This window comes from Esox lucius, chromosome 15 (genome assembly GCF_011004845.1).
Source record: "Esox lucius isolate fEsoLuc1 chromosome 15, fEsoLuc1.pri, whole genome shotgun sequence".
In the NCBI taxonomy this organism is placed as follows: Eukaryota; Metazoa; Chordata; class Actinopteri; order Esociformes; family Esocidae; genus Esox; species Esox lucius.
Window position 1 is genome coordinate 5,410,193 of NC_047583.1, and position 24,664 is coordinate 5,434,856.

At 47.0% G+C, this 24,664-nt stretch overlaps 1 protein-coding gene across 5 annotated transcripts; it reads right to left on the reverse strand.

Moving 5' to 3' along the window:
- Positions 1 to 23,411, reverse strand: nhsl1a (NHS-like 1a). 5 transcript variants are annotated; one of them, XM_034297414.1, is made up of 11 exons: positions 20,565 to 23,409; positions 13,470 to 13,577; positions 10,549 to 10,685; positions 9,305 to 9,364; positions 8,644 to 8,893; positions 8,395 to 8,529; positions 7,566 to 8,050; positions 4,919 to 7,336; positions 3,649 to 4,864; positions 3,199 to 3,271; positions 1 to 1,885 (listed from the first exon to the last, which is right to left on the reverse strand). In XM_034297414.1, exons 1-11 carry the CDS (start codon positions 21,421 to 21,423, stop codon positions 1,015 to 1,017), a joined length of 6,612 nt encoding a protein of 2,203 aa, XP_034153305.1. In that variant the 5' UTR covers positions 21,424 to 23,409; the 3' UTR covers positions 1 to 1,014. The 5 variants fall into 5 exon arrangements, with proteins under 5 accessions (XP_034153305.1, XP_034153306.1, XP_012993045.3 ...); XM_034297415.1 differs by having other exon boundaries at positions 3,649 to 4,664; positions 4,719 to 7,336; XM_029125575.2 differs by adding an exon at positions 2,980 to 3,042 and having other exon boundaries at positions 1,777 to 1,885; positions 3,649 to 7,336; positions 20,565 to 23,411.
- Positions 23,412 to 24,664: the final 1,253 nt, after the last annotated feature.

Genomic DNA, 24,664 nt, shown 5'->3' on the forward strand with positions numbered 1-24,664 from the left:
CTCCCTCTGACTCGCTCTCTCTCGCCATCTGACTCTCTCAATGACTTTCTCTGACACTATCTCCCTCTATGACTCTATCCCTGACTGTCTGATTCTCAGTGTGCTACATCCTTCACCTCACATTTCACGATCGTTCACTCACCCGATCACTGTCTCCCCCAAAACCACTATCCCCTACCTGAGTCTCTGTCCCTCTATTCTCTATTTCTGGTTACCTCTCTTTCTCTGGCTCTCTCTCTTTCCACCTCACTTCATACCTCAAAATATGTGTTATATATGCCATAGAAAATCTATTTTCTCCATGACCCCTGACCTATAAAATCTAACCTTTAAGCCCTATCTCCTTATCTAGCACCATAGATAACATGTTTGATTTTCACAATTGTCAAATAAATACACTAAAAAAATACCTATACCCAGAACAACTGTTAGAAAATGTATGAAGTACAGGTTTTAAGGTACAGTAATATAAGGACTTCAGTTATTTTATAGAAATGAGATGAAAATGCAAGGTACAGTAAATGATGTACTATATTATTTACACAATAATTTTATCAAAATAAAATGATTTGAACTAAATGAGGATTTAAAGAGAATTAATGTGTTTGATTTGAAATGCGTATAGGACTACATAAGATGATTACATTCTTCAGATAACAATCCTCATTTTCAAACAACAAACCAATCACAATCAAGGAGACATTCTCAGACACATTTCCTGCTACAGCATTACTTAGAGGGAACTTTTTGCCTTGGCAACTGAAACAGCACAATACATTTCTAATAAACATTTTGAGTATAACTTTGTAATCTGAATTTCCTGAAACTAGTAACAAAACTGAAGCAACACTTATGTTGCCCAATCTACGAACGGAGACAGTCATTCTGTACAGTACTAGCTGAACGGTAGTTATTGTCTTCCAACAATGCCCCCCATCTTTAGGAAATATAAACCCCCATATGTGTGCATTTGGTCTGGGTATGAGGAGGACCGTCAGTTGCTTGTCTGGTGCTCTACCCACTGCTTTCCAGGGAGAGAGCGAAGGGAAAGGAGAACAGCATGTTATTGATATTCGTTGTCCTTCTGTCCAGCCAATCAAGACTGCCATTGGTAGCCCTGTCCTGTCCATCAGTAAGACTGACCAATTCAAACGCCTCGTAGGAACCACCAGCCAACTGCGTGGTCTTGGCCGGCGCCTTGCCCCCCGTTGAATCGTCGTCCTCCTCCCCATCCCATTCTGAGATTGCAGTCATCGGGCTGCTGAGTAGTCGGCTGCGGGAGGCGAAGCGCCGGCTGGCCGAGCAGGGGGGAGTCGGGGAGCGGGGAGGCCGCCAGCTCCAGAGGGTGGGTGAGGAGGGTGGGAACAGGAGCTCAGCAGGTGACCACTCCGCCTTTCTCCCACGTCTGTGTCTGTACGGGGGCTTGTCTGCACACACCAGGTCTGCGTGTGGAGTAGCGTAAGGTTTGTGTGCGTTTAGTGGAGAGGGTTGAGGTGTGTGTGGAGATGCCTCGTGTGCACGAGCGTGTGGCTCCACCACAAGAGGCATGTGTGCTTCTGACTGGGTCTCGCTCTGTGAGCTCTGGTTCTGTGGTGCTGGCGCCCCCTGGTGTCTCGGGGCGGTACTGCGGAGTCTCTCGGCTGCAGAAATACGAGTGGCAGGGTCGCGGCGACTTCCTTTCTTCAGCAGCAGAGCCTTGAAGCCGTCACTGCTGCTACGGACCCCCGACCTACGACTCGTACTTCTGAACCCGATTACCTCGAGAGGTCTTGGAGGGGTCGAGCCAGGGTCTGTAGAGGTCACTGGATGTGAGGAAGAGGAAATAGGGAAGACAGGGCATGGTTCCTCCACAGACTTCCTGCGACCCAAAACTTTCCTCTTTGACCTGAGGGAAGGAGGAGGTAATACAAAAGGACGGAGGAAGAGAGAGAATTAACATTTACACTACGAATAGTCCTCCAACTACCACTGACCCCCTGAACCAGAGATACAGAATCAGTGAACCACCAAACCAGGGAACCACTGAAATACAGTACTGAATGGCCAAAAGCTGGCCAAAGCCTGCTTATGAGACAAATATCTTGACACCTTAAGCATGTAGCAGGCTAAACGTTATTAAACCTATCAACTCTGTATTGTCTGTATTCATAGGATTTGCAGATAACAGTGTGCTTGTTCATTGCTATTGCAGTGTTTTTAGCCTTTTTCTGTGTTCTCAACTATTTCCGTATTCCCAACTATTTCAGGTATTTCAGTGTTCTAAGCTATTTCTGTCAAGTCAATATAATTTTTTACTAACCATATTTTCATTGTATAGCAAATGAGCTGTATCATCAATAATGAATCACTAATAGCCATAATATTAGTGGACTATTTATAATCTCATATTTCATTACACAGAGTTTAGTTATAACCTCATGTTACATCACTCAGGGACTAGCTTTAACCTCATGTTTCACCATACAAGGACTAGTTATAACATCATGTTTCACCACACAGAGACTAGCTATAACATCATGTTTCACCACACAAGGACTAGCTACAACATCGTGTTTTACCACACAAGGACTAGTTATAACATCATGTTTCACCACACAGAGACTAGCTACAACATCATGTTTTACCACACAGGGACTAGCTATAACATCATGTTTCACCACACAAGGAGTAGCTACAACATCATGTTTTACCATACAGGGACTAGCTACAATATCATGTTTCACCACACAGCGACTAGCTACAACATCATGTTTTACCATACAGGGACTAGCTACAACATCATGTTTTACCACACAGGGACTAGCTACAACATCATGTTTCACCATACAGGGACTAGCTATAACGTCATGTTTTACCACACAGGGACTAGCTACAATATCACACTTCATCATAGGACCTAGTTTTAAACAATACCAATCAAAGAACTGGACTATGGGATAATCCTGCAACTAACATCTGGCTCCAGCCAATAGGTGTTACCTGTAGACAATACCATGCCCACACATGGGTGTTCAAACCTGTGTGCCTTCCCAGAATGCAATGCTACAGAGAGACGCAGACAGACTTCTTTTAATAATAATAAAAAAAAATGCAGTGCAAAAAAAAGATTCACATGAAATGATCAGGATTGTTGACCAGGTTTGAGAAATGTGGACATTCAACAGTTGTAGATGTAGTCTCAGTGCATTCATTACATACCTGTGAATGGCAGCAAATAGGTCCTCTGTAGTTCGTGGCCTTGCTGGTGTTACCATCACTGAAGTAATGTCACCTGCGAGAGAAAGATACAGGTTTGATGAGGTTAAGGCAGAGCAATGGGGGTGTGGTGAGAGTAAGACAGCATTAGTGTTGGGTTGCCAGGTCTTGTCAGGCAACAGCACAAGGTCTGGTAACAATGGCCTCGCACGTTGGAAAAAAAATGTGTGTTGACTTCAGACAAACTCTCACAACAAACAACGGCTTTGAGCAGGTATGGACAAAACTTTGAGTGGGAATCGTGCTGTCATCTTCCACCCAGAGGATGGGGAGGTAGAAGTCGTACAACGAAGGACAAGATTTTTGTGTCAGTAGAAGGGTAGAGGGAAAGAGCGAGGTAAACATTGAGGGGTACATTGAGGGAAAAACGAGAGAGAAGGATCAATAGCTTACGATTATCTTGTCTGGAGCTCAGGGACCCTGTGGAGCTGCTGACGCCATCTGTGTCAAGGCCACAAACCTCCTCCCTCATGCTGATTACTTCCTCATGGATGAGACTGTTTGGGAGTAGAAGCTCCTCTTTCAGGCTGTCAGTGGACAGATCACTGCTCAGAGAGTCTCTCCGCTCTTCCAGAAGGAAGCTTCCAGAATCACTGCTGTCCTCATCCTCCGTCGCTCCCCTCTCCTCTTCGTCACCCTCTTCTTCCTCTCCCCTCCTCTGGTTCAGCGTGCCCGTCTCCCGAATCCAGTCTGTCAAGTCCTCTTCGTTCTTTTGCATCACCCAGATCTCATGTAGTTCTGAGGTCTCCAGCTCTGCGTATGATACTTGCACACGCTGAGTATGTCCTGGAGGTATGTCTGCCTTAGCCTTCAAAGTACTGGACTCCAGCTGGGACTCTGGAAGACTGGACTCCTGCTTGGGCTCTGTAAAACAGAACTCCGGCTTGGGCTCCTTAAAACAGGACTCCTGCTTGGGCTCCTTAAAACAGGACTCCTGCTTGGGCTCTTTAAAACAAGACCCCTGCTTGGGTTCTGTAAAAAGGGACTCCTGGTTGGACTCTTTAAAACAGGACCCCTGCTTGGTCTCTGTAAAACAGGACTCCTGCTTGGTCTCTGTAAAACAGGACTCTTGCTTGGGCTCTGTAAAACAGGACTCCTGCTTGGGCTCTGTAAAACAGGACTCCTGTTTGGTCTCTGTAAAACAGGACTCCTGCTTGGTCTCTGTAAAACAGGACTCCTGCTTGGTCTCTGTAAAACAGGACTCTTGCTTGGGCTCTGTAAAACAGGACTCTTGCTTGGGCTCTGTAAAACAGGACTCCTGCTTGGGCTCTGGAGGACCGGATTTCTGGGGGAACTCTGGACGACAGGATTGCTGGTGGGGCTTTGGAAGACAGGGCTTTGGTGGTAGCTCTGGTACATAATACTTTGAATGGTAGAAAGTCTGAGACTCTGTCTTGGGCTTGGTTGTCCTCTGTGTGGGTAACTCTGGCTCTGGCTGAGACTCCGCCTTTGTCTTGGTTGTCCTTTGTTTGGGTAACTCAAGCTTTGGGTGAGACTCAGTCTGGGGCTTGGTTGTCCTCTGTATGGGTAACTCATTCATTGGGTGAGACTCAGCCTGGGGCTTGGTTGTCCTCTGTATGGGTAACTCATTCACTGGGTGAGACTCAGCCTGGGGCTTGGTTGTCCTCTGTATGGGTAACTCATTCACTGGGTGAGACTCAGCCTGGGGCTTGGTTGTCCCCTTCATAATAAAGGAACGTTTGGGCTTCTGCAGGGTGGCGGGAGGCTTCTGTCTTTGTGGGGAGGATGAGGGGGAAGCAGGTGAGTGTGTGGGTGTGTCAGCCTTCCTTGAGTACTCAGACTGACCGCTAGTCAAGCGGGGAGAAGTTTCCTTCTGAAGCATGGACTCGATGTTCTGCGGTACTGGTTCTCTGTTCTCAGGAGGCGGACTAGAGCTGAGAACCACCTCTTTCAGTGTGAAAACAAGTGGTCTAGGGAGAACAACAGGCTTCTCAGCAGTTTTAGACATCTCTGGCATCCCAAGCTTCTCAAGCACTCTAGGTTTGTCTAGCGTGTTAGGCTTCTTCAGAGTTCTAGTTATCTGTGGGCTTGAATCTTTCCTTCCAGTCTCCTCTGTGGTTGCGTCAGTCTGCCAGGCAGTGATCAAGGCAGTGTAGGGACGGCACGACCCTGACAATGTCTCTGCTGACATCTCGTCTTCTATCAGCATAGCGCCATTGTTTTCATATCTAATTGCAGCCTCCGCTGGCGGGGAGTCATTCGTTTCATTGGTCTTTTGGCAAATTGGCAGAACTGCCCCAGCTGTTATGGCCTCAGCTTCGGTAATGATGGTGTCAATCCCCTCCACACTATCTGACACAGAACTGGCTTGCAAGGCATGTATGCCTCTCACTCTCTCCTTGACGCTGGTTAGCATGATATCATTTAGCATAGAACACTCATTGTCAACACTCATTGTTTCATAATTAGTTGACAGAGCATCAGTTGGAATAATGCTGGTTAGCATAGTATCAGTGCAATCTAAGCTCTGCTCAACATCAGCGGATATAGGGTTGGTTAGCACAATGCTAGGTAGCACCAGTGGGGCTAGCTCTTGTGCCCTTTTTACTGAGCGCAGTGTGACTCTCTGCAGCGCCTGGGTTGTGATCAGGGGTCGGGGGGGCTGCCGCAAGCTCACTCTGGAGATGCTCTGGACTTGGGAGTGACTCGGAGGGGTGTGGGTGTAAGGGGGAGGTGGCGGAGGAGGAGGGGGAGGGCAACTGATTGACAGGTCTGATTCCTCTGCAAGCTCAGGGGAAGGAGGCGGGGGGAATCCTGTCACCTCAAGATTGTCGGGTGCGTCAGGGAAGACAAACGGTTGAGGCTGAGCATGTTGCAATGCATATGTATAAGATGGTGGCGGAAGAGTGGGAAGAACGGGATGAGGAGGTGGAGAGTGGAGGGACTGTTGCTGAGGGAGGGATTGGTAGGGCGGAGGTAGAGGAGGAGGTGCGCTGGAGCAGGGCAGGGGAGTAGAAGGCGGAAGAGGGGGATTTCTGACAGAATCAGAGGAGGTGAAGGAAGAGAGGGATGAGGTGGAGGAAAAGGACGAGGAAGGCGAGGAGAGGAGGGAGGACTTTCTCTCTGGGACGGGGGGTTTTGGTGAGTCTTTCTTTGAACGTGTTCTGGGGAGCGAGGAGTAGGTGGTGTGGGGAAGGGCGGACGAGGCGGTGAGGGGGAGGGAGGAGGAGGACGTCAGGGGTGAGGATGGCGTTCGGGGTGAGGAGGTGGTTGGGGTGTTGCACTGGCTGGAGTATCCGCTGGAGGCGGAAGAGGCCGGGCTCTGGTGTCTCCACGCGGCGGCGACCACCCGATGACCTGAGGTCGGCCTCGTGGGCATGCTCACCCCACCAATGCTGGCTGAGCGAGTCACAGGCGGCAGGCTGAGAGGCTGCTGGGAGTTGGGGCAGGCCGGGTGGTCCTGGTCTTCACCGGGGCTGGGCTGATGGTGGAAGCTGTGGAAGTGAGGGATCTGCCTGCTGGTGTCGGCACCACCCTTGACCCCCTTGCCCAGGCTGCTGAGGCTGCTACAGCGAGGAACCCAAGGGTCCCCAAACAGGCCAGGAGACACCGTAGGAGAGAGGGGAACCAGACAGGGAGTCTGGGGACTCCTGAGCACCGCATCATCTCCGTCCTCAGGACGGCCGGAGGCACGGTTGAAGCTGGAGCGTGGCGGTTTCCCCCGGCTGGGATCACGGCAAAGCGACGTGGAGCGGGTGGGAGGGGGCGGGGGCTTCTTGGACTTCCTCAGGGAGATGCTGTGCGACAGGCTGCCGCTACTGAGCCCGTCGTGGTCCGGGTTACAATGGGCAGAGTCATTGCTGCCGGTGGCGTAATCGACCGAAATGCAGCCGTGGCTGTGTGACTTCAGCCGCTGCAAAGGGGAGTGCCTGGTGCTGTCTGTGTTCTCAGAGCAGAGGGAGCTGCAGTCGGTCGAAGACGGGGAGGAAATTGGATGAAGAGGGGAGGAATGGCTGGAAGGCAGGAGGGGTTCGTAGCTCCAGTCGTCGACCAGGGAGGTGCTCTGACACTGGGATCTGCTTTTCCAACCCTCCTCGGAATGGCTCTGGAGGTCTTGTTCCTGGAGTGAACCCAGACATGATAAACAGAATAACATAAGCACAGAATAACAAAAGCACAGTTAGTACGTGTGGTCAGTGAACAGTGCGTTACACATCCAGGCTATGTTTTCTTTTCTCCAGAATTACAAGGTAAGAGGATTTGGGAGATTTCTGCCAGATCACAAAGGTTTTCCAAACCTCAATATTTCTGTAAACCGAGAACGTTCCGGCCCTAATTCTGGGACTCACCGTAGAGCAGGATTCAGCGTCACAGAGTGTGCCGTAGGGGGAGCTGAGGCAGCTGCTCTCAGAGCCCAGGGAGGACGTGGTGTCTTGATGGAGGAGGCTACGGAGGCCCTCTCCTCCATCGTCACCCTCCAGAGAAACACCTGCCTCGGAGGGGGAGCAGGGGAGACTGAGGGAGGGGGGCGCTTGGGTTTGAGGCATCAGGGAGGGGTTAGGGGTGAGGGTCGGGGTGAGAGAGGCCATCAGGGAGGAGATTCCCTGTCCTCTCTGCGCTCTGATCCGACGCACCGACGCCTTCACGACCCTCTGGTTCTCCTCCCTGTTTTTCTCCTCCTCCGTCGGGTCCGCCTCTGGGGTGTTTGAGGGTGTGTGTGACTGTGTGAGAGGGCATTGCCGCATGGCCGTGTGGACACTGCCGGTCCGTCCTACGGTGGAGTACTGACCGGGGAGGACCACTGACCCTCCACAGCCCTCAACCGGCTGGCTTTCTGTCGAGGAGGGAGGAGAGAAGGAGGAGGTGGTGGGGGAAGAACAGAGAAGAAAGGGAGAGAGGTTTTCACAGCAAAGACAGGTACTGGCACACAATCACACACACACATATACAAACACACTTATTTCCAATTATAAACACGGTGCTTTAAATCCAGAGTGCTGATTGTCTGAAAGCCATGGTATATGAGACTGTATACCACGGTTATGACATCGCGTCACTTCTTACTGCTTTAACCGTGTTGGTAACCGGCAATAACATATATTTGGGGATTTTTGGTATATTGACACACGCCATGATACGGGGTGACAGCTGAAGCAGAATGGAGCAGGAGAGACATACCCGGAATTCTGGTGATGTCATCAGGTATTCCGGTGATGGTCTTGCGGCGTGTGAGTTTGTTCCGGGGTCGCCGACTCAGAGTGTCTGTGTTGGCTAACGCTCGCCGGAAACTTGCCTGACGCTCGAAACTCTCACCTGAACGGTGACACACACACAGATTTCTGGATATCTGTCAGTCCTCTTATGCTTTCCATTGGATTTGTGTGTGTGTGTGTGTGTGTGTGCGTGCGTGTGTGAATGTGTACTTACCGGTGATGTTAATGGGTACCACTTCAGCGCCGATAGCCAAAGCCTGCTGCCTCATCTTTTCCTCTGGCGTCGGCAGGGGGAGGGTCTTAATCCACTCTGCATCCTCCCCAACTGTGAGATCACAGCCGTTAGCTGTGACATCACAGCCGTTAACCGTGTCGTTAATGTTTCGGTAACAGTTAGGCGGGGGGCTGGGTGGTGGCCGGAACGAAAAGGCCAAACAGTCCTCGTCTGGCGATGACGCTGTTGACTGGTGGAGAAAGAAGAGGCAGGAGGGACTCCTTTACGTCATTAATACCGCAGTCCCCACAATCCCCCGGTCGGAAAACAAAGTAAGGCAGAACCATGTTGGAATATTTAGACAAATTCAAAGGTTTTCCTGAAATCTGGAATCGTCTAACCAGGATCTCCAGAAAACCTAGGAAATGTTGTTGAATTACTGGAGTTCTGCCATCCTACACCCCAGTAAACTAACACAAGCTAGCTACTAGCACAAGCTAACCACAACGGAGCCCAGTGAGTGGTAGCGGTCTTTTTTAGCCACAAGCTAAATTCACTATTGACTCATAGTCCCTTCAGGATCTATGCTATCTATGATTCAGGATCTAAGGCTATGGTGTTAACTACCGCCTCAGATCAGCCCTAATGGGGCTTGTGGTACCTTTCTCCTCCAGCAGACGGAGAAGCAAGACTGATACAGATAGTCCAGCAGCTTAGACCTCTGAGATTGGAGAAGCAGGGGCGGAGAACAGAGGGAGCGAGGAGAAGAGGAAGGGAGAAAAAAGACAAGAAAGTAGAGGCAGTAAAATGGAAAAAGAAGAGAAAAGCAGAGGAGTAGAGAAAGAGAAAGAAGAAAGAGAAAATTGTGAAGATGGAAAGCACATTAAAAGAGGGCTCTGCAGTAAGCTCAGCCTCCCGGTTAATGGACAGACCGTAGTACCCCTGTACTCCCAGCAGATGTCAGTGAGTCACATAACACATAATAACTTCCAGTAATTGTATCTCTGTATCACCAGTAGTGGGCCGTGTTGGGTTAACTCAGAATTACATTATCTAACACTTTTTTGGATGTTCCATAGAGATGTTTTGAAGATGTTCATTACCTGTCAACAATCTTTCAGTTTGTGATCTAATGACTTTGGACCGAATCCTTATCTTAGCAAAAAGCATTCTTATCAAAACATCTACAGGTCATCCATTTGGGACGATTCAAATACTGTAATGTGTAAACAGAGCAGCTGGATCTGTCTAATCTCCCCTCAGGCCCCAGGCATTTCAACATTTTGCTTCTGCCCTCTGACCCAACTGACAAATCTGATTAAATGAGTTAAGCCAGTGCCTAATTGAATACGGTGTGCCAGTTTAGGGTTAACCCGAAACAGTCTTGGGAGAGGAACAGCCCCACTGTAATACTAACCAACTGATGTTGAGCACCAGGCTGGACATTACAGGAAGGATTAGACTTATATCACACACCCACTCACACATGATGAGGGGCCCCGTGTCCCGAGATGTTTACCTGCCCTGGGTGGGTTTGGGTTGCGATTAAGTTGTGGATGAAGCTGATGAGTTAGTTATTAAGTTGTGATTAGGTGAGTGACGTGTGTGCATGCAAGTGATTCGAGAATACATTAATACGAGATTGTGATTGTGATTCAGATGTAATAAGGTTGAGATGACAATGTGATGAGGTTATTATTAACATGTGATCATGTTGTCACAGGCTCGTTATGTGGTTGTGATTTAGAATAAATTGGGATCTAACTGTGTTTTTATTACGTTTTATTGATAAGGTTGTGAGATTAAGTTCTCTTGAGGTCTTATGAACTTTTAACAACAAAATGGGACTTGTCGATATGTGTGAATGTGTGTGTCTGTGTGTGCACATGTTTTTATTCTTTTTACCTTTTTCCAGCTTTGGTCCTTGCTGTCTTTCTCATTATGAAGCCTGCCCTCTGATAGGCTAGGGCTGAGGTAGGCAGGGTTTTGGGAGAAGTAATGTGAACTGCCATATCCATCGTTTCTTTGATTCCTGTCACATTCTGGAACACACACGCATCCACGCACGCACACACACACACACACACACACACACACACACACACACACACAAATGCACAATTTACTCCTCATAAAGGACAATAAATCATGAATGTACATGTAAAATAAACATAATTTAGATAGTTAGAAAAAGCTTATATTCAATCACATCCAAGCCCTTGAGTAGCTGACATAAATACAACTGTGTTCCAGCAGTGTTGGAGGTCGGACAGCATTAGAGCTGTCATATCAGTATGAGAGGATGCGTGTGTGTGTGTCTGCGTGTGTGTGTGAGAGAGAGAGAGAGAGAGAAAGTGTGTGTGTGTGTGTGTGTGTGCATGTGTGTGTGTGAGGGAGAGAGTGTGTGTGTGTGTGTGTGAGAAAAGTGTGTGTGTGTGTGTGTGTGTGTGTGTGAACTCTGTGTCCAAACAACAGCATTCCTTTCTCCCCCTCCCTTCTCACTGTCACACACTCTCTCTCACTCTCTATCACAAACGCTATCTCACACTCTATCACACACTCTATCTCACTCTCTCTCTCACTCTCTATCACACACTCTCTCTCACTCTCTATCACACACTCTCTCTCACTCTCTATCACACACTCTCTCTCACTCTCTATCACACTATCTCACTCTCTCGATCAGTAATTAGCTCATCCTTTCTGCAGCATTCTCCTTCACTGCAGCTGCTGACATCAGGAGAAACACACACACATGCCAAGCACACAAACACACTACAAGCGCACACACACACACATACTATACAAGCTATTTAAACAGAACCTCCTGAGTATAACAGCAATGATAGCTAGATGGCTATCTCAGACTGTGATGTATTCACTCCTTGCAAAACCAAGACAATGACCTACATTCAACATGATAGAGAGGGAGACAGAGAGCGAGAGAGAAATCGGGTTCTGGAAAAAAAAATTGGTAGCGAGATGGAGAGAAAGAGTGTGAGAAAGAGAGGGGCAGATAGAATGTTTTTCAGTTGACCTGTCATCACCATTTCACACAAACCCACACACACACACACACACACACCCACACACACACACACACCCACACACACACACACACCCACACACACACACACACCCCCACACACACAGGAGGGAGCAGGAAGTGTTGGGCTACCTTGACACTGACCACATGCTGCTATGGCGACAACCTGTCCGGAGAGCTCAGAACGGCACCGTATGGTCAATTTACACACACCCACACGCACGTACACACACACGCAAACACATACACACACACGCCCACGCACACACACACACACACGTACATACGCGCACACACATGCCCACGCACGTGCACACACATGCCCAAGCACACACAGACACATACACACACGCCCACGCACACTCACACACGTACACATGCGCACACACGTACACACACACACGCCCATGCACACACACACACGTACACACACACACATGCACACATCACAGGTTTTTGGGAATTGGTTATTAGACCAATTAGATAAAAATAGTTTTTTTCTTTGTGTACAGGAAATATCTTCTGAAATCTGCGCTGAAGGAAGACATCTCTAGTAGTTTAAAAAAAATATATATCTTTCAGATATACCCTGAAAGTACAAATCCATGTAATTAATATTAAGTAAGGGTCAAGGTTAAGACTTGAAGTAAGAACAGGGTTTTATGAAGCTAGGACCTTTGCAATGCAAGCTCTGCCCTATACAGTACCTGGTTGAAATGCAAGAAAATATACCTTTTCTAATAAGCACGTTGTGTCTATTTCACCCATACCCGTGACACTGTGCTGCGGCATTTTGTGTGACCAATCATGGGTGAACCCTGATGGCATGCGGTATAACACAGTGTGGTGAAATATGGCATTGCACGTTCTGGAATTGGTGTCAGATGAAGTTGCCTTTCATGTTTGTGTGATTCCTTGTGGTAAATCGGGCGGCTGAACGCTTAGTTGTACTATTTGAATGCATTCTCCTCCGGGCGTGAACTGTGGATGTCGGCGAGTACTTCCTGGTTGAGCAAGCATTTTGTTAAGTAGCGGAACAGCCTGGCTAAGATGCGGTTCAGAGGATGCAACTCTTCCTAAACCTACTGAGTGTTAGCTGCGAAGAGGCACAGTATTGAGGCAGAGAAACGTCTCTTACCAGTGAACCTGTCTCTATGTACAGGCCAGATACATGTATCCTATGATGCAACTAAATGTTGACATTCTGAATTTACTCTTAAAACGGCTTCTGGCCTACGGCTTTATACTAACCCAAATACTGAATCAGTCTGGTGACTGAGCGTGTTGGAAATAGTTCACTAATCTCTAATCAGTCCTCTGTTTAAACCGCAGCTAATTCAGTCTCCACTTGTCTGCCTGAAGTGTTTCTGCCTGCGTTCACTCCCGGTCAAGGACTTAAACCCATTGGGTGGACGTTAGTATGAGCCAAACCTCCGGAGGGTGTCGCCACCGTCTATCATTAGTCCATCAACAGTCTTGTGACTCATTCACTGCCAGTCAAATGCGTGGACCAAGGCATGAATCTAGGCGTTTTTCAGCCATGTGAACAAGAGTGGGCAACAACGACATGGTTCACGTCCCTCACCTGGAACTGCTAAGAAACCTCACCTGGAGCCGCTAAGAAACCTCACCTGGAACCGCTAAGAAACCTCCCCAGGAACCTCTAAGAAACCTGACCTGGAACTGCTAAGAAACCTCACCTGGAGCCGCTATGAAACCTCACCTGGAACCGCTAAGAAACCTCACCTGGAACCCTCTGATGTACACGCTGACCTCTTACCTCTGAGATCAATGTGCAGGTCATCCTTAAAGGTGAGCCGTGTTTCCTGCTGAGGCTTCTGGGATGAGTAGTGTACTGACCATTTCCTGTCCTCATCCAGACCGACAGCTAGAGAGTCAGAAAAAATAACAGAAAGATAGAGATAATGACAGAGAGAGGGAGAGAGAGGGTGGGGATAAATATTTTCCCTCAAAAAATGAATAATAACATTGTATGTAGGAACTATTAAAAACAAAAATGTGTTTAACTGTGTGTTTGTGTGTGTGTGTGTGTGTGTGTCTGTCTATGCGTGTGCGTTACTACTAAGCACAATAGTGAAACAAGGAAAATCATGTGACATGAGGACATTTGGCTTTATCTGACTTGGGGCTAAGTTTAGGGTCAGGGTTAGTTTTAGGGTTAGAATTAGGGTTAACATTAGGTATTAAGGATTAGATTTAGTTTCAAAGTTAGGTTATCAAAGGTAAGCTTATGCTTAGGGAGTATTTTTAATGGATGGTACTAAATTGCCTGTCCTAACTTGGATATTACAACCAATATCTGTGTGTGTGTGTATGAGCAAAGAAGAGACCAGAATTAAGAAATAGAGCAGGGTGAATTAAGGTGTTCAAAGCAGGGTGGTTTAATTGAAAATCTAGTTCGGCATTTAATTTACACCTGCTTTGTACAGTTACCCCCCCCCCCCAAAAAAAACATCCTGTTACAATTAATCACCTATAAGAGATAATCAGAATTACTAACGCCTTCAGGTTATGTCACATCTGGTCTCTTCAGCCACCCACCCCTACAAGAGGTCAGCTCCTGTTCAGGCCAGTCAAAACTCTTCCCCATCCTTTCACCACAGTGCTGGAACACGCTTCCTCTTGAGGCATGGACAGAAGAGTCCTCACTCATTTTGCAAGAACAGAAACACTCTTTAAAGAGTAAAATCCCCAAACTCCACAGCACATTGAAGGCAAAGGAACCTGACAAACGTTAGGCGATGCCCAGCTCGCCAAAGCTCGAATACCTGCCCCAATCAACCCTCTGAATCACCACTGTCACTATACCATGCTTTTCCCCCGTGCCATAGGCAGGATCAAGTTGGCCATGGCACACATTCCCTTCAGGACCTCCCTATAGGTCACACATTCCCTTCAGGACCTCCCTATAGGTCACACATTCCCTTCAGGACCTCCCTATAGGTCACACATTCCCTTCAGGACCTCCCTATAGGTCCCACATTCCCTTCAGGACCTCCCTATAGGTCACACATTCCCTTCAGGACCTCCCTATAGGTCACACATTCCCTTCAGGACCTCCCTATAGGGCACACATTCCCTTCAGGACCTCCCTATAGGTCACACATTCCCTTCAGGACCTCCCTATAGGTCACACATTCCCTTCAGGACCTCCCTATAGGTCACACATTCCCTTCAAGACCTCCCTGTAGGTGCCGTTCAGACTTAGACACCAGCGGAGCTTTGCTACCAACTCCTCATCCTAGATTTACAGTGTGCCAATAGTATCAAGGAAATTATAGTATTTCGCCAATTTAGCTCAGTATCTTGCAGCTGGTCTGCCACAAAACATCCATGTTCCTTAGGCTTATGGACTGAGGGGCTGAAACTAGCCCTGTAGGGAGAGTGGGGCTAAGACTGGCTCTGTAGTTCACCCTTTGGACTAAAGAACTAGCTACTGTAGCTTCTCTTCTACCAGAGGCATCAGATCTAGCCCTGCCTACCCAATACAATTCAGCTCTAAGAAAAACACCTCCTTGCTAGCTTAGCTGTAAGGGGAATATCTAGGTAGCCCTCTGCTTTTCGATGAAGTCAGGACAAATGGGAGGACAATGTTTGGAAGAAGCCAGGAATGGTGTCAGGACAACACCACCGGACCAGGACTGCTCATTGGCTGACCGGGGAGATGTCATGTGCATTCCGGGATGCTCTGCCACTTTGCATCACAAGTCAGTGAACTCTGACGACTCCCCGGCTTTGCCCATGCAGATATTTGTGTGGCAGCGTTGGAGGAATCAGCCGCTTGCAACGTTAATGTTCAGTCACCCTTTGGGACAGGCATCGGTTTTCCCCATAATGGCATACCATCCCCATCCTAATAAAACGGTAACACCTGGCTTGGACACAATGGGTCTTTCAACTTATGGGTCAACACAGATATTGATTTCAGACGTTAACGGTCACAGGAACACGACACAACTGGACTGCTGGCAGAAGAATTAACAAAAAGGTGTGACTAAGAAGGGCTGCAAAAGTATGACCCAGGCAGAGACACACCAGGCGACGCTTATGCGGATCAGTGGATGCAATGTCAAAGATGCTTGGGTATTGAATGCAAAGCTTCGGTCTGCTTGTCCTGGCTGGAGGTCTTATGCATTGTCCTTGGCTAAACTGTCAATCAGCGCAAACGCTCTGTAAAATCATCCGGTGACAATGTCCAGGAGGGTATGAAACCTTTACTAAATGGACATTAAAGTTGATGCTAAAGCAGGTAGTAAAACTGGTCCAAGAGTCTACAGTCTCAGGCAAGATTTTCACGGTGGCACTTCTCTTTTCCCATTTCCCACCTTTCATCAAGCCTCCTTCACACACAAACACACACACACACACACACGTTCCTATTTCTCGAACTCCTCTCTCTTCCCTGCACAAGTCAAGGTGACCTGGAGAAACACTGCACTGAGCATCAGGGCCGTGTGCACCTTGCTGTCACACACAGACCAGTGCACACTCACACACACCTTCACACCTCCAAACCAAACAGCTGCACTACACCGCACTGGAACAGACATGCTGCAATGATGTGAATGGCTCTTTCAACGGTAAATGACATACAGTGCATTATACTGAACATCCACTGAGATCCTATACTGTAGCCATCACCCACAGGTATATAAATGTATGTCTGCTTGGTGTAGTTTAGTATCCTGTGGTTGACAACCACCATCAGCAGCATTACACCAAATACCCTCCAGGGAATGGAGAATAAAGGTGATGCTGACGCCTGCACACCTCCAGCACACCTCCAGCACACCTCCAGCACACCTCCAGCACACCTCCAGCACACCTCCAGCACCTCATGCCCCTGACGTCCTCTCAGCTGCTGCTGGACCGCTGGACGCAGTTCTGACACAGTTCTGACACAGCGCTGACACAACTCTGACATGGCTCTGACACAGTTCTGACACAGCTTTGACACAGCACTGACACAACTCTGACATGGCTCTGACACAGTTCTGACACAGCGCTGACACAACTCTGACATGGCTCTGACACAGTTCTGACACAGCTTTGACACAGCACTGACACAACTCTGACATGGCTCTGACACAGTTCTGACACAGCGCTGACACAACTCTGACATGGCTCTGACACAGTTCTGACACAGCTTTGACACAGCACTGACACAACTCTGACATGGCTCTGACACAGTTCTGACACAGCGCTGACACAACTCTGACATGGCTCTGACACAGTTTGGTCACACGTTGCCGAGTTCACCAATTCAGATTCAAATCTACACATTGCATAAAATATGGTACCCACCACCCACGCACGCGCACACACACACACACACTGTTACACAGAAAACACTCTCACACACAACACATACACACACACACCGCAGGCAGAAAATAATCGCACAGCTGTCTCTTACCTCTGCCGTTCCTGTTGAAGTACTTGAGGACAGATTTCAGAGCAAAACCGATGAACACCATGGCTGAAGCTGAGGTGTGTGTGTTGGTGTGTGTTGGTGTGTGTTGGTATGATAGTGTGTGCAATCCCTCCCCGGCGATAGATAAAATAACTCCTGGTCTCTACTCCATTAGAGGTGTGGCATGACGAAAGAATGAGGAGAGCAGAGGAGGATGAGCTGGGAAAAGAAACAGGCAGTGCTACAACATTAACACCCTGCAGCTCCTCCCTCCCTCCAACCATTTGTTCATTTCTCTTCCTTTGGGACTCACAGCCCTCCCAGCTTCACACACAGAAATTCAGGCACACATGCAAGCACGCGCCCCTTGTTTTACACTGGAGTAAAGCAGACCCCTTGTTTTACAGTGGAGTAAAGCAGACCCCTTATTTTACACTGGAGTAAAGCAGACCCCTTGTTTTACAGTGCAGTAAAGCAAACCCCTTGTTTTACACTGGAGTAAAGCAGACCCCTTGTTTTACAGTGGAGTAAAGCAGACCCCTTGTTTTACAGTGGAGTAAAGCAGACCCCTTGTTTTACACTGGAGTAAAGCAGACCCCTTGTTTTACAGTGGAGTAAAGCAGACCCCTTGTTTTACACTGGAGTAAAGCAGACCCCTTGTTTTACAGTGGAGTAAAGCAGACCCCTTGTTTTACAGTGGAGTAAAGCAGACCCCTTGTTTTACAGTGGAGTAAAGCAGACCCCTTGTTTTACAGTGGAGTAAAGCAGACCCCTTGTTTTACAATGGAGTAAAGCAGACCCCTTATTTTACACTTGAGTAAAGCCGACCCCTTGTTTTACAGTGGAGTAAAGCAGACCCCTTGTTTTACAGTGGAGTAAAGCAGACCCCTTGTTTTACAGTGGAGTAAAGCAGACCCCTTGTTTTACAGTGGAGTAAAGCAGACCCCTTGTTTTACAGTGGAGTAAAGCAGACCCCTTGTTTTACAGTGGAGTAAAGCAGACCCCTTGTTTTACAGTGGAGTAAAGCAGTTTGGGGCTTAACTGTGTTTGGAACTCTAGCAGTTCAATACAGATCAGTGATTACCACTAATATGTATCCCTCTCACTCCTCTCTCTACTCCTCTCTCCTTACCCGTTTCTTCCAGAGATGGATTTTTTTTCATCTGAATATGCAACTTATCTAATCACCATGGGGACCTTACTCCCCTTCACACACACACGCACACACACACACACTTCTGAGGAAGAGAGTAGATGAAAGCATCTAGATAGTGACTTAGCTCAGTTAGACTGTTCTGATTTTGCTGCAGTGACAATGTTCTGGCTAGGGGACAGAAAATAAACCTTTGATTTAGCTCAGACCCCAATCACACACACACACACACACAAATGATACTGGTTGATTTTTCTTTTGGCATGTGTCCAATATATTTGCCCTTCATGTGTGTAGAGCTCAGGTGATCAAGGACATCTTCAGATACTGCATTACACACAACCCACACACACACACACCGCCAGCCAAGATTCAGTGTTCTAGTTCCTGCAACTAGGCCACCAGTTTTAATCATGTTATAAATGTGTTCACTTACTGGGACAAGGTGAATGTGATTTTTTTTTTTTTTAAAGCTTCTGAATGTATAAACCAACAATAGAATGTCATATTGTTAGATACCATGACCTTTAAAACCAGGCCTACTGGCATCAGAGTCACTCTAATGCTTTTAGTAGATCTACTGGTCTAATGAGGTCACTGTGGCTTGACGATATGCAGGGACAGAATAGTTGAAAGTATCTCTCGGTTATTAGATTGTTTGCTATGCTATCTAGTTGTATGGAGATGAGCAGAGTTTTGGGCTGTATTACAGTTATTCTGTGAACAGTTAAGTGTTGTCTTACCAGCCTCCATGTGGCAGATGTTTGGTTGCTCAGTGCCACGTCATGAGGAATCAAACCATTCAAGGAATTCCTGGGTCATGATTAATCAGGACCACATGAACCATTACCTGGTGAAGGCGACAGAGTCGACTGTTTTTTGTGGGAAAGCTAGTCATCGCCATAAACATTAGGAGACACATATATGCAAGTTAGCATTGCTAACAGAATCGTTATGGAGCACAGTGTGGGGCAGCGTGAACTGTCAGGGAGCAAGCAGTACTGTTAGCAACCACACATTGTTTTGACTAGCATCATCATAATTAATGCCATACGAGTTAGCATTACGAGCATCCTCATTCTTATTGACATAGGTGTTAGCATTTCTAGCATCATCAATATTATTGTCATGGGAGTTATTATTACTAGCGGCATCATAACATTTTGGTACAGGCATTGACATAACTGTCATTATCTTCATGAAAACCTGTAAAAATTTAGCATTGCTAGCATGTGCAGTGTCTCTGTGCAGATGCTGGTGTCTAACAGGTCTGTAGTGCTAGCCGACAGATTGAGTGTATATGACCGGCAACAGTTGTTGGAGTCCAAAGCCTGTTTCTCACTAACCTCATTACTCAGAATTAACACTGTTTCCGGTTATCAGCGAATAAACCTATGGCTTCACACACCTAATCTCTCTAGCGGGGTGTATTTGTGTGTGCGTGTGTGTGTGTGTGTGTGTGAATGCATGCGCATGTGTTTCTTAATAACATAAGGTTGTATTGAGTTGTTATTTCAGAAGGGTAGCCACACACTGCATTAGGTTGTGGCCCTTTGTTGGTCAGTTGGAAGAGCAAGTAAGGTTTGGTTCCGGGTTAGGTTTAGGGTTAGGAAATATAGAACATGGATTTCTGGGTCAGGATTAAGTCTCAGGTCCCCACTAGGATAGAAAGATGAGCGTAAGTATGTGTGACACACATACAGCATTGTGTCAACAGCCTACAGACTTACAGTACCTACTTACCCACATTAAGCAGCCTCTTCTCCCCTCTCTACAGGTGCCACCTTGGATCACCCCGATCCTTTCTAACCCCTAGTCTTTCCCTCCTTCTCTAGACATGCCAAATTGCCCAAATCTGGCCCTGACCCTCCCCCAGAGAACGATAAAGGAGGGGAAGAGGGAAAGTGGAAAGAACGGGGTAGAAAAACATACTCTGTAATTACGGGAGAACAATCCCCCTGGGACATGAGAGTACCGAAAGACAGACAAAGACAAAAAGTCAGACAGAGTGAGAGAGAGAGAGATGCAGTCACAGTGAGAGAAAGAGAAGAAAGAGAAAGAAAGCGCTAACACGCTAGGCATGGCTGTGTCAAAGCAAATCTGGACTACTTCATTCCCACAAACTTAGCCAGGTTGGGTAGAGTTCATTCAAACATTCCTACATTTTACTTCATCCACTCCTACTTCAATTCATCCACTCCTACGTGAAAGCACAGCACATTTATTTCTGAATCACATTGTTGCACTAAAAGGAAACAGTTCCATAAAAACCCCCCTGAGCATGTTACCTCTCCAGTGTGGGCGCTGCTGTGCGTGAAGGAGGGGCGTGTGCGGGGAGGGCATCTTGCGGGCCTTGGAGCTGCGCTTTCGGAGCAGGTTGAGACAGGAGAAACTCTTTCTTCGAGAGGAGAGGCCGGGCTGGGCCTCGGTGGCCAACCCCAGGTTGGAGATGTGGCCAGGTTCCAGGGGCGAGGAGTTGGCGCCGTAGGCCAACCCCTGAGGGGAATAACCATAGTGGGGGTACGAGAAGCTGGGCCTGTGGGCCGGGGTGTGGGCTCCTGCTCGTGGGCTACTGCTGGGGCTTGTGTTGTAGGCAGGGTTACAGTACCCTGGGCAGGAGAGAGAGTAGCCTGGGAGTCCTGTTCCTGGGAGTGTGTACACTGAGGGTCCAAAGTTGGAATAACCACAGGGGCCAGTTTGGGTGTAGCTCCCTGCTCCTGAGGGTGTAGGGGATGTTGGGGGGAAGCTGAACCCAGGATGTTGGTTGGGCGTTGGGGGAGAGTAGCTGGTCCTCCTCAGATGGGCCAGGGAATGGGAGTACCCCTGTGTGTGTCCCTGAGAGCCCTGGGGGTAGGGGTATCCCTGCCTGGGTAGGGGCCTCTGAAGGTCTTTGCTGTCCTGTGGCCCCTGGGCAAGGGGCCTGGGGGCCCACAGGGCGTCTCGCTGCTGGTGGATCTTGGAGGTGAGCAGGCGACGCCTCAGGCTGCCCTCGCTCTTTGGCTGCAGGGCCGGAACCTTCCGGACTTCTTTGGGGCATCTCTCCAGAGGGAGAAGCTCGTCCTCGTCCTCACTGTATCCACCCATCCAGCATCCACGCCCCACCCCCACCCCCACTCCTCCCACTGCGTCGGGGGACAGGCAGTCCATCCTCCCTCTCGCCTCTCGCTCCCGTCCGATCAGCTGTGGTCACAGGCCAGGAGGCCGGTCATCTCTCCAGAAGGTGTGTTCCCCCGGCGACACTGATCCAGAGAGGACCTCGGGGGGGTTTACGGAGTCGTTCCGGTCGTAAACTCTAAGAGTGTCTTAAAGAGGTGTTTGTGAACGATCTCCCAAGGCGTAAGGACCATCGAGAAACTATTAGAGAGAGTCCAGAGTCTGTTTTAGTGGCGTATTGTGGAGAAGGAAGATCCCAGAGGCTGTACTGTCTCTCGGACTTCATCACCCTCTCTCTTTCTGTCTCTCAATCCACCCTCGCTAATCTCTTAACTAGGATTATCCAGACGAAGGCCTGCCTCGCATATGGTCCACACGGAGTTAATTACACATACGCACGCACGGTCGCACACACGCATCAGCACACAGACACACACGCACCGTTTTATTTAGGCATGTTCATTAGACGTAGCAAGGTGTCAGAGATGTCTTTGAGTGCCTCGCCCAATTACCCCACCTGCTGGCCGCTTCTGGGACTGCCGCGTTGCAGTTACAGTGCCGCAACTACTGAAACCGCACATACACACATACACACATACACACATACACACACTCACACCAAGCAGCCTATAACTACAGGAGGAATGTGGTCATTGGGCTGATTAAATCATTGGCTGTTGGTTGGCTCCACTTGAAATCATGCTCAAGTCACATGACTGATGATTGGTCATTAAAAAGCAAATGACATCATGCTTCTGATCTGTGTTATTACCACAAACACACACACACACACAACTTGCCAAAGAAAGACTGTGGGGACCTACTGTTCAGGTTTTACTATCTTTGAGGGGTCTAGGTACACAGACAGGGATCGAACACATGCATTTGTTTTTCTCTAATTGAGGGGACCAGAAACCCAGAAAGTCATGTCTCCCATACAGTTAACCCAATCCTAACCATTAATTAATTACCTAATCTTCATGCCTAACCTTAAAATAGTGCCAACGCCTCAGCCGAACCCTAATAACACTTTACAGTTTTATGTTTCACTCTAAACCGCTGAACCAGAAATCACATTTTACCTTGTGGGCACTGATTTGTCAGGTTTTACTGTTTTTGTGGCAACCTCGTACACATAAACATTTACACAGGGTGTTAGATTAGCCAGCTGGTCGGTAATAGGCCAGTAGATGCTAACTGCATTCCGTTGTACTGTACATGCACTGTTCAATAACAATAAAGTTGAATCTAATCTAATCTAAATGAAACGTTTCTGATTCAAATCCCAGATCCAACAATATGAAACATGGAATCATTCTTTCCCTCTATTACCTGATAAAATAAGATAAAAAGTCAGCTTGGATGATCTCAGAAACATGTTAGCTTTACTATCCCTGTGGGCTAATCTTGTACCTAGTCTTGTTTTACTATCCACCTACTTAATATTGTTTGGACTGTGTATGTAAATGGAGGAATACACTCTATCCCCAGATACACACTTTCCCCAGATACACACTTTCCACAGTTAAACACATTCCTCAGTTAAACACATTCCACAGTTAAACACTTTCCACGGTTCAACACTTCCCCCAGATACACTTTGACCAGGTATACACTTTCCTTGGTTTAATACTTTCCTCAGATATACACGTGAGCAACAGAAGAAACACAGGGTCAGAACATTTAACCCCTAGAGTGAAGGACACCTGGTTCATCCTTAGAGGTGTCTGAATGTATGTGTGTGTGTGTGTGGGTGTGTGTGTATGTGTGTGTTTGTGTGTGTGTGTGTGTGTGTGTGTGTGTGTGGGTGGCTGAGCAGAGCATTGAAACATTCAAGTACCTTTTCCAAAATTCCAAGGATTTCCAGAAATCCTGCTTAAATGGTTGGTTAAAAGACAGCAACTACGGATTCATGATTTATTAGTAGTCTTACTTATACCATTTAGATGAGTAGTTGTATTCATTTGTTTACTTCCATTCTTATCAACTTGTGTCACACCCAATGTTTTTAGAATGTTTTCCTTTTTTATGTATGCTATTTAATTACATTGTACAGAAAATATTTTCAAATTTTTACCTGTTAAGTCATTGAAGGACATTTTATTATATATTATATGTTATATGAAGTAAATAAAAAAATAAAAAAAAATGTTTTAGAATATTGTACTGCATCCATACTGAATAAAAAAGAAATATGCAATTCCCAAATCAATTGTTTTTATTATCAACTTTTAACAAGCTAACAGACACATGAAGCTAACAAGTAAACATACACATCAATGTTACAGACACATAAAGCTAACAGGTAAACATACACATCAATGTTACAGACACATAAAGCTAACAGGTAAACATACACATCAATGTTACAGACACATAAAGCTAACAGACACATAAAGCTAACAGGGTAAACATATACATCAAGCTTACAGACACATAAAGCTAACAGGTAAACATACACATCAATGTTACAGACACATAAAGCTAACAGGTAAACATACACATCAAGCTGACAGACACATAAAGCTAACAGGTAAACATACACATCAAGCTGACAGACACATAAAGCTAACAGGTAAACATACACATCAAGCTGACAGACACATAAAGCTAACAGACGTATCAAACTAATTAACACATCAAGGGACTCCAGTTCAGTGAAAACATAAACAGACACTTTAGCTGGTAGATTCCAGTGTAGATTCCATTGCATGAGCCTCTACATTCATAATATTTAAACTAACATTCTACGTTACCATGGAGATTTTGTTACTCCTTCATTGTTACTCAATATTCATTTATTGCTCCCATCAATGCTGTATGGTTAGTACTGTAGGACAGACAAACAGACAGACAGGTGATTGGTTAGCTGGCTCTATAATGACAGACAGACAGGTACATAGTTAGTAAGGATTATAATGAAAGACAGACAGGTACATGGTTAGTAGGGTTTATAATGACAGACAGACAGACAAGTTCATAGTTAGTAGGGTCAATGATGACACAGACAGAGTGACAGAAAGCATATGATTAGTAGGCTCTATGATGACAGACAGACAGGTTCATGGTTAGTAGGTTTCTATGATGACAGACAGACAGGTTCATGGTTAGCAGGTTTCTATGATGACAGACAGACAGGTTCATGGTTAGTAGGTTTCTATGATGACAGACAGACAGGTTCATGGTAAGTAGGTTTCTATGATGACAGACAGACAGGTTCATGGTTAATAGGTTT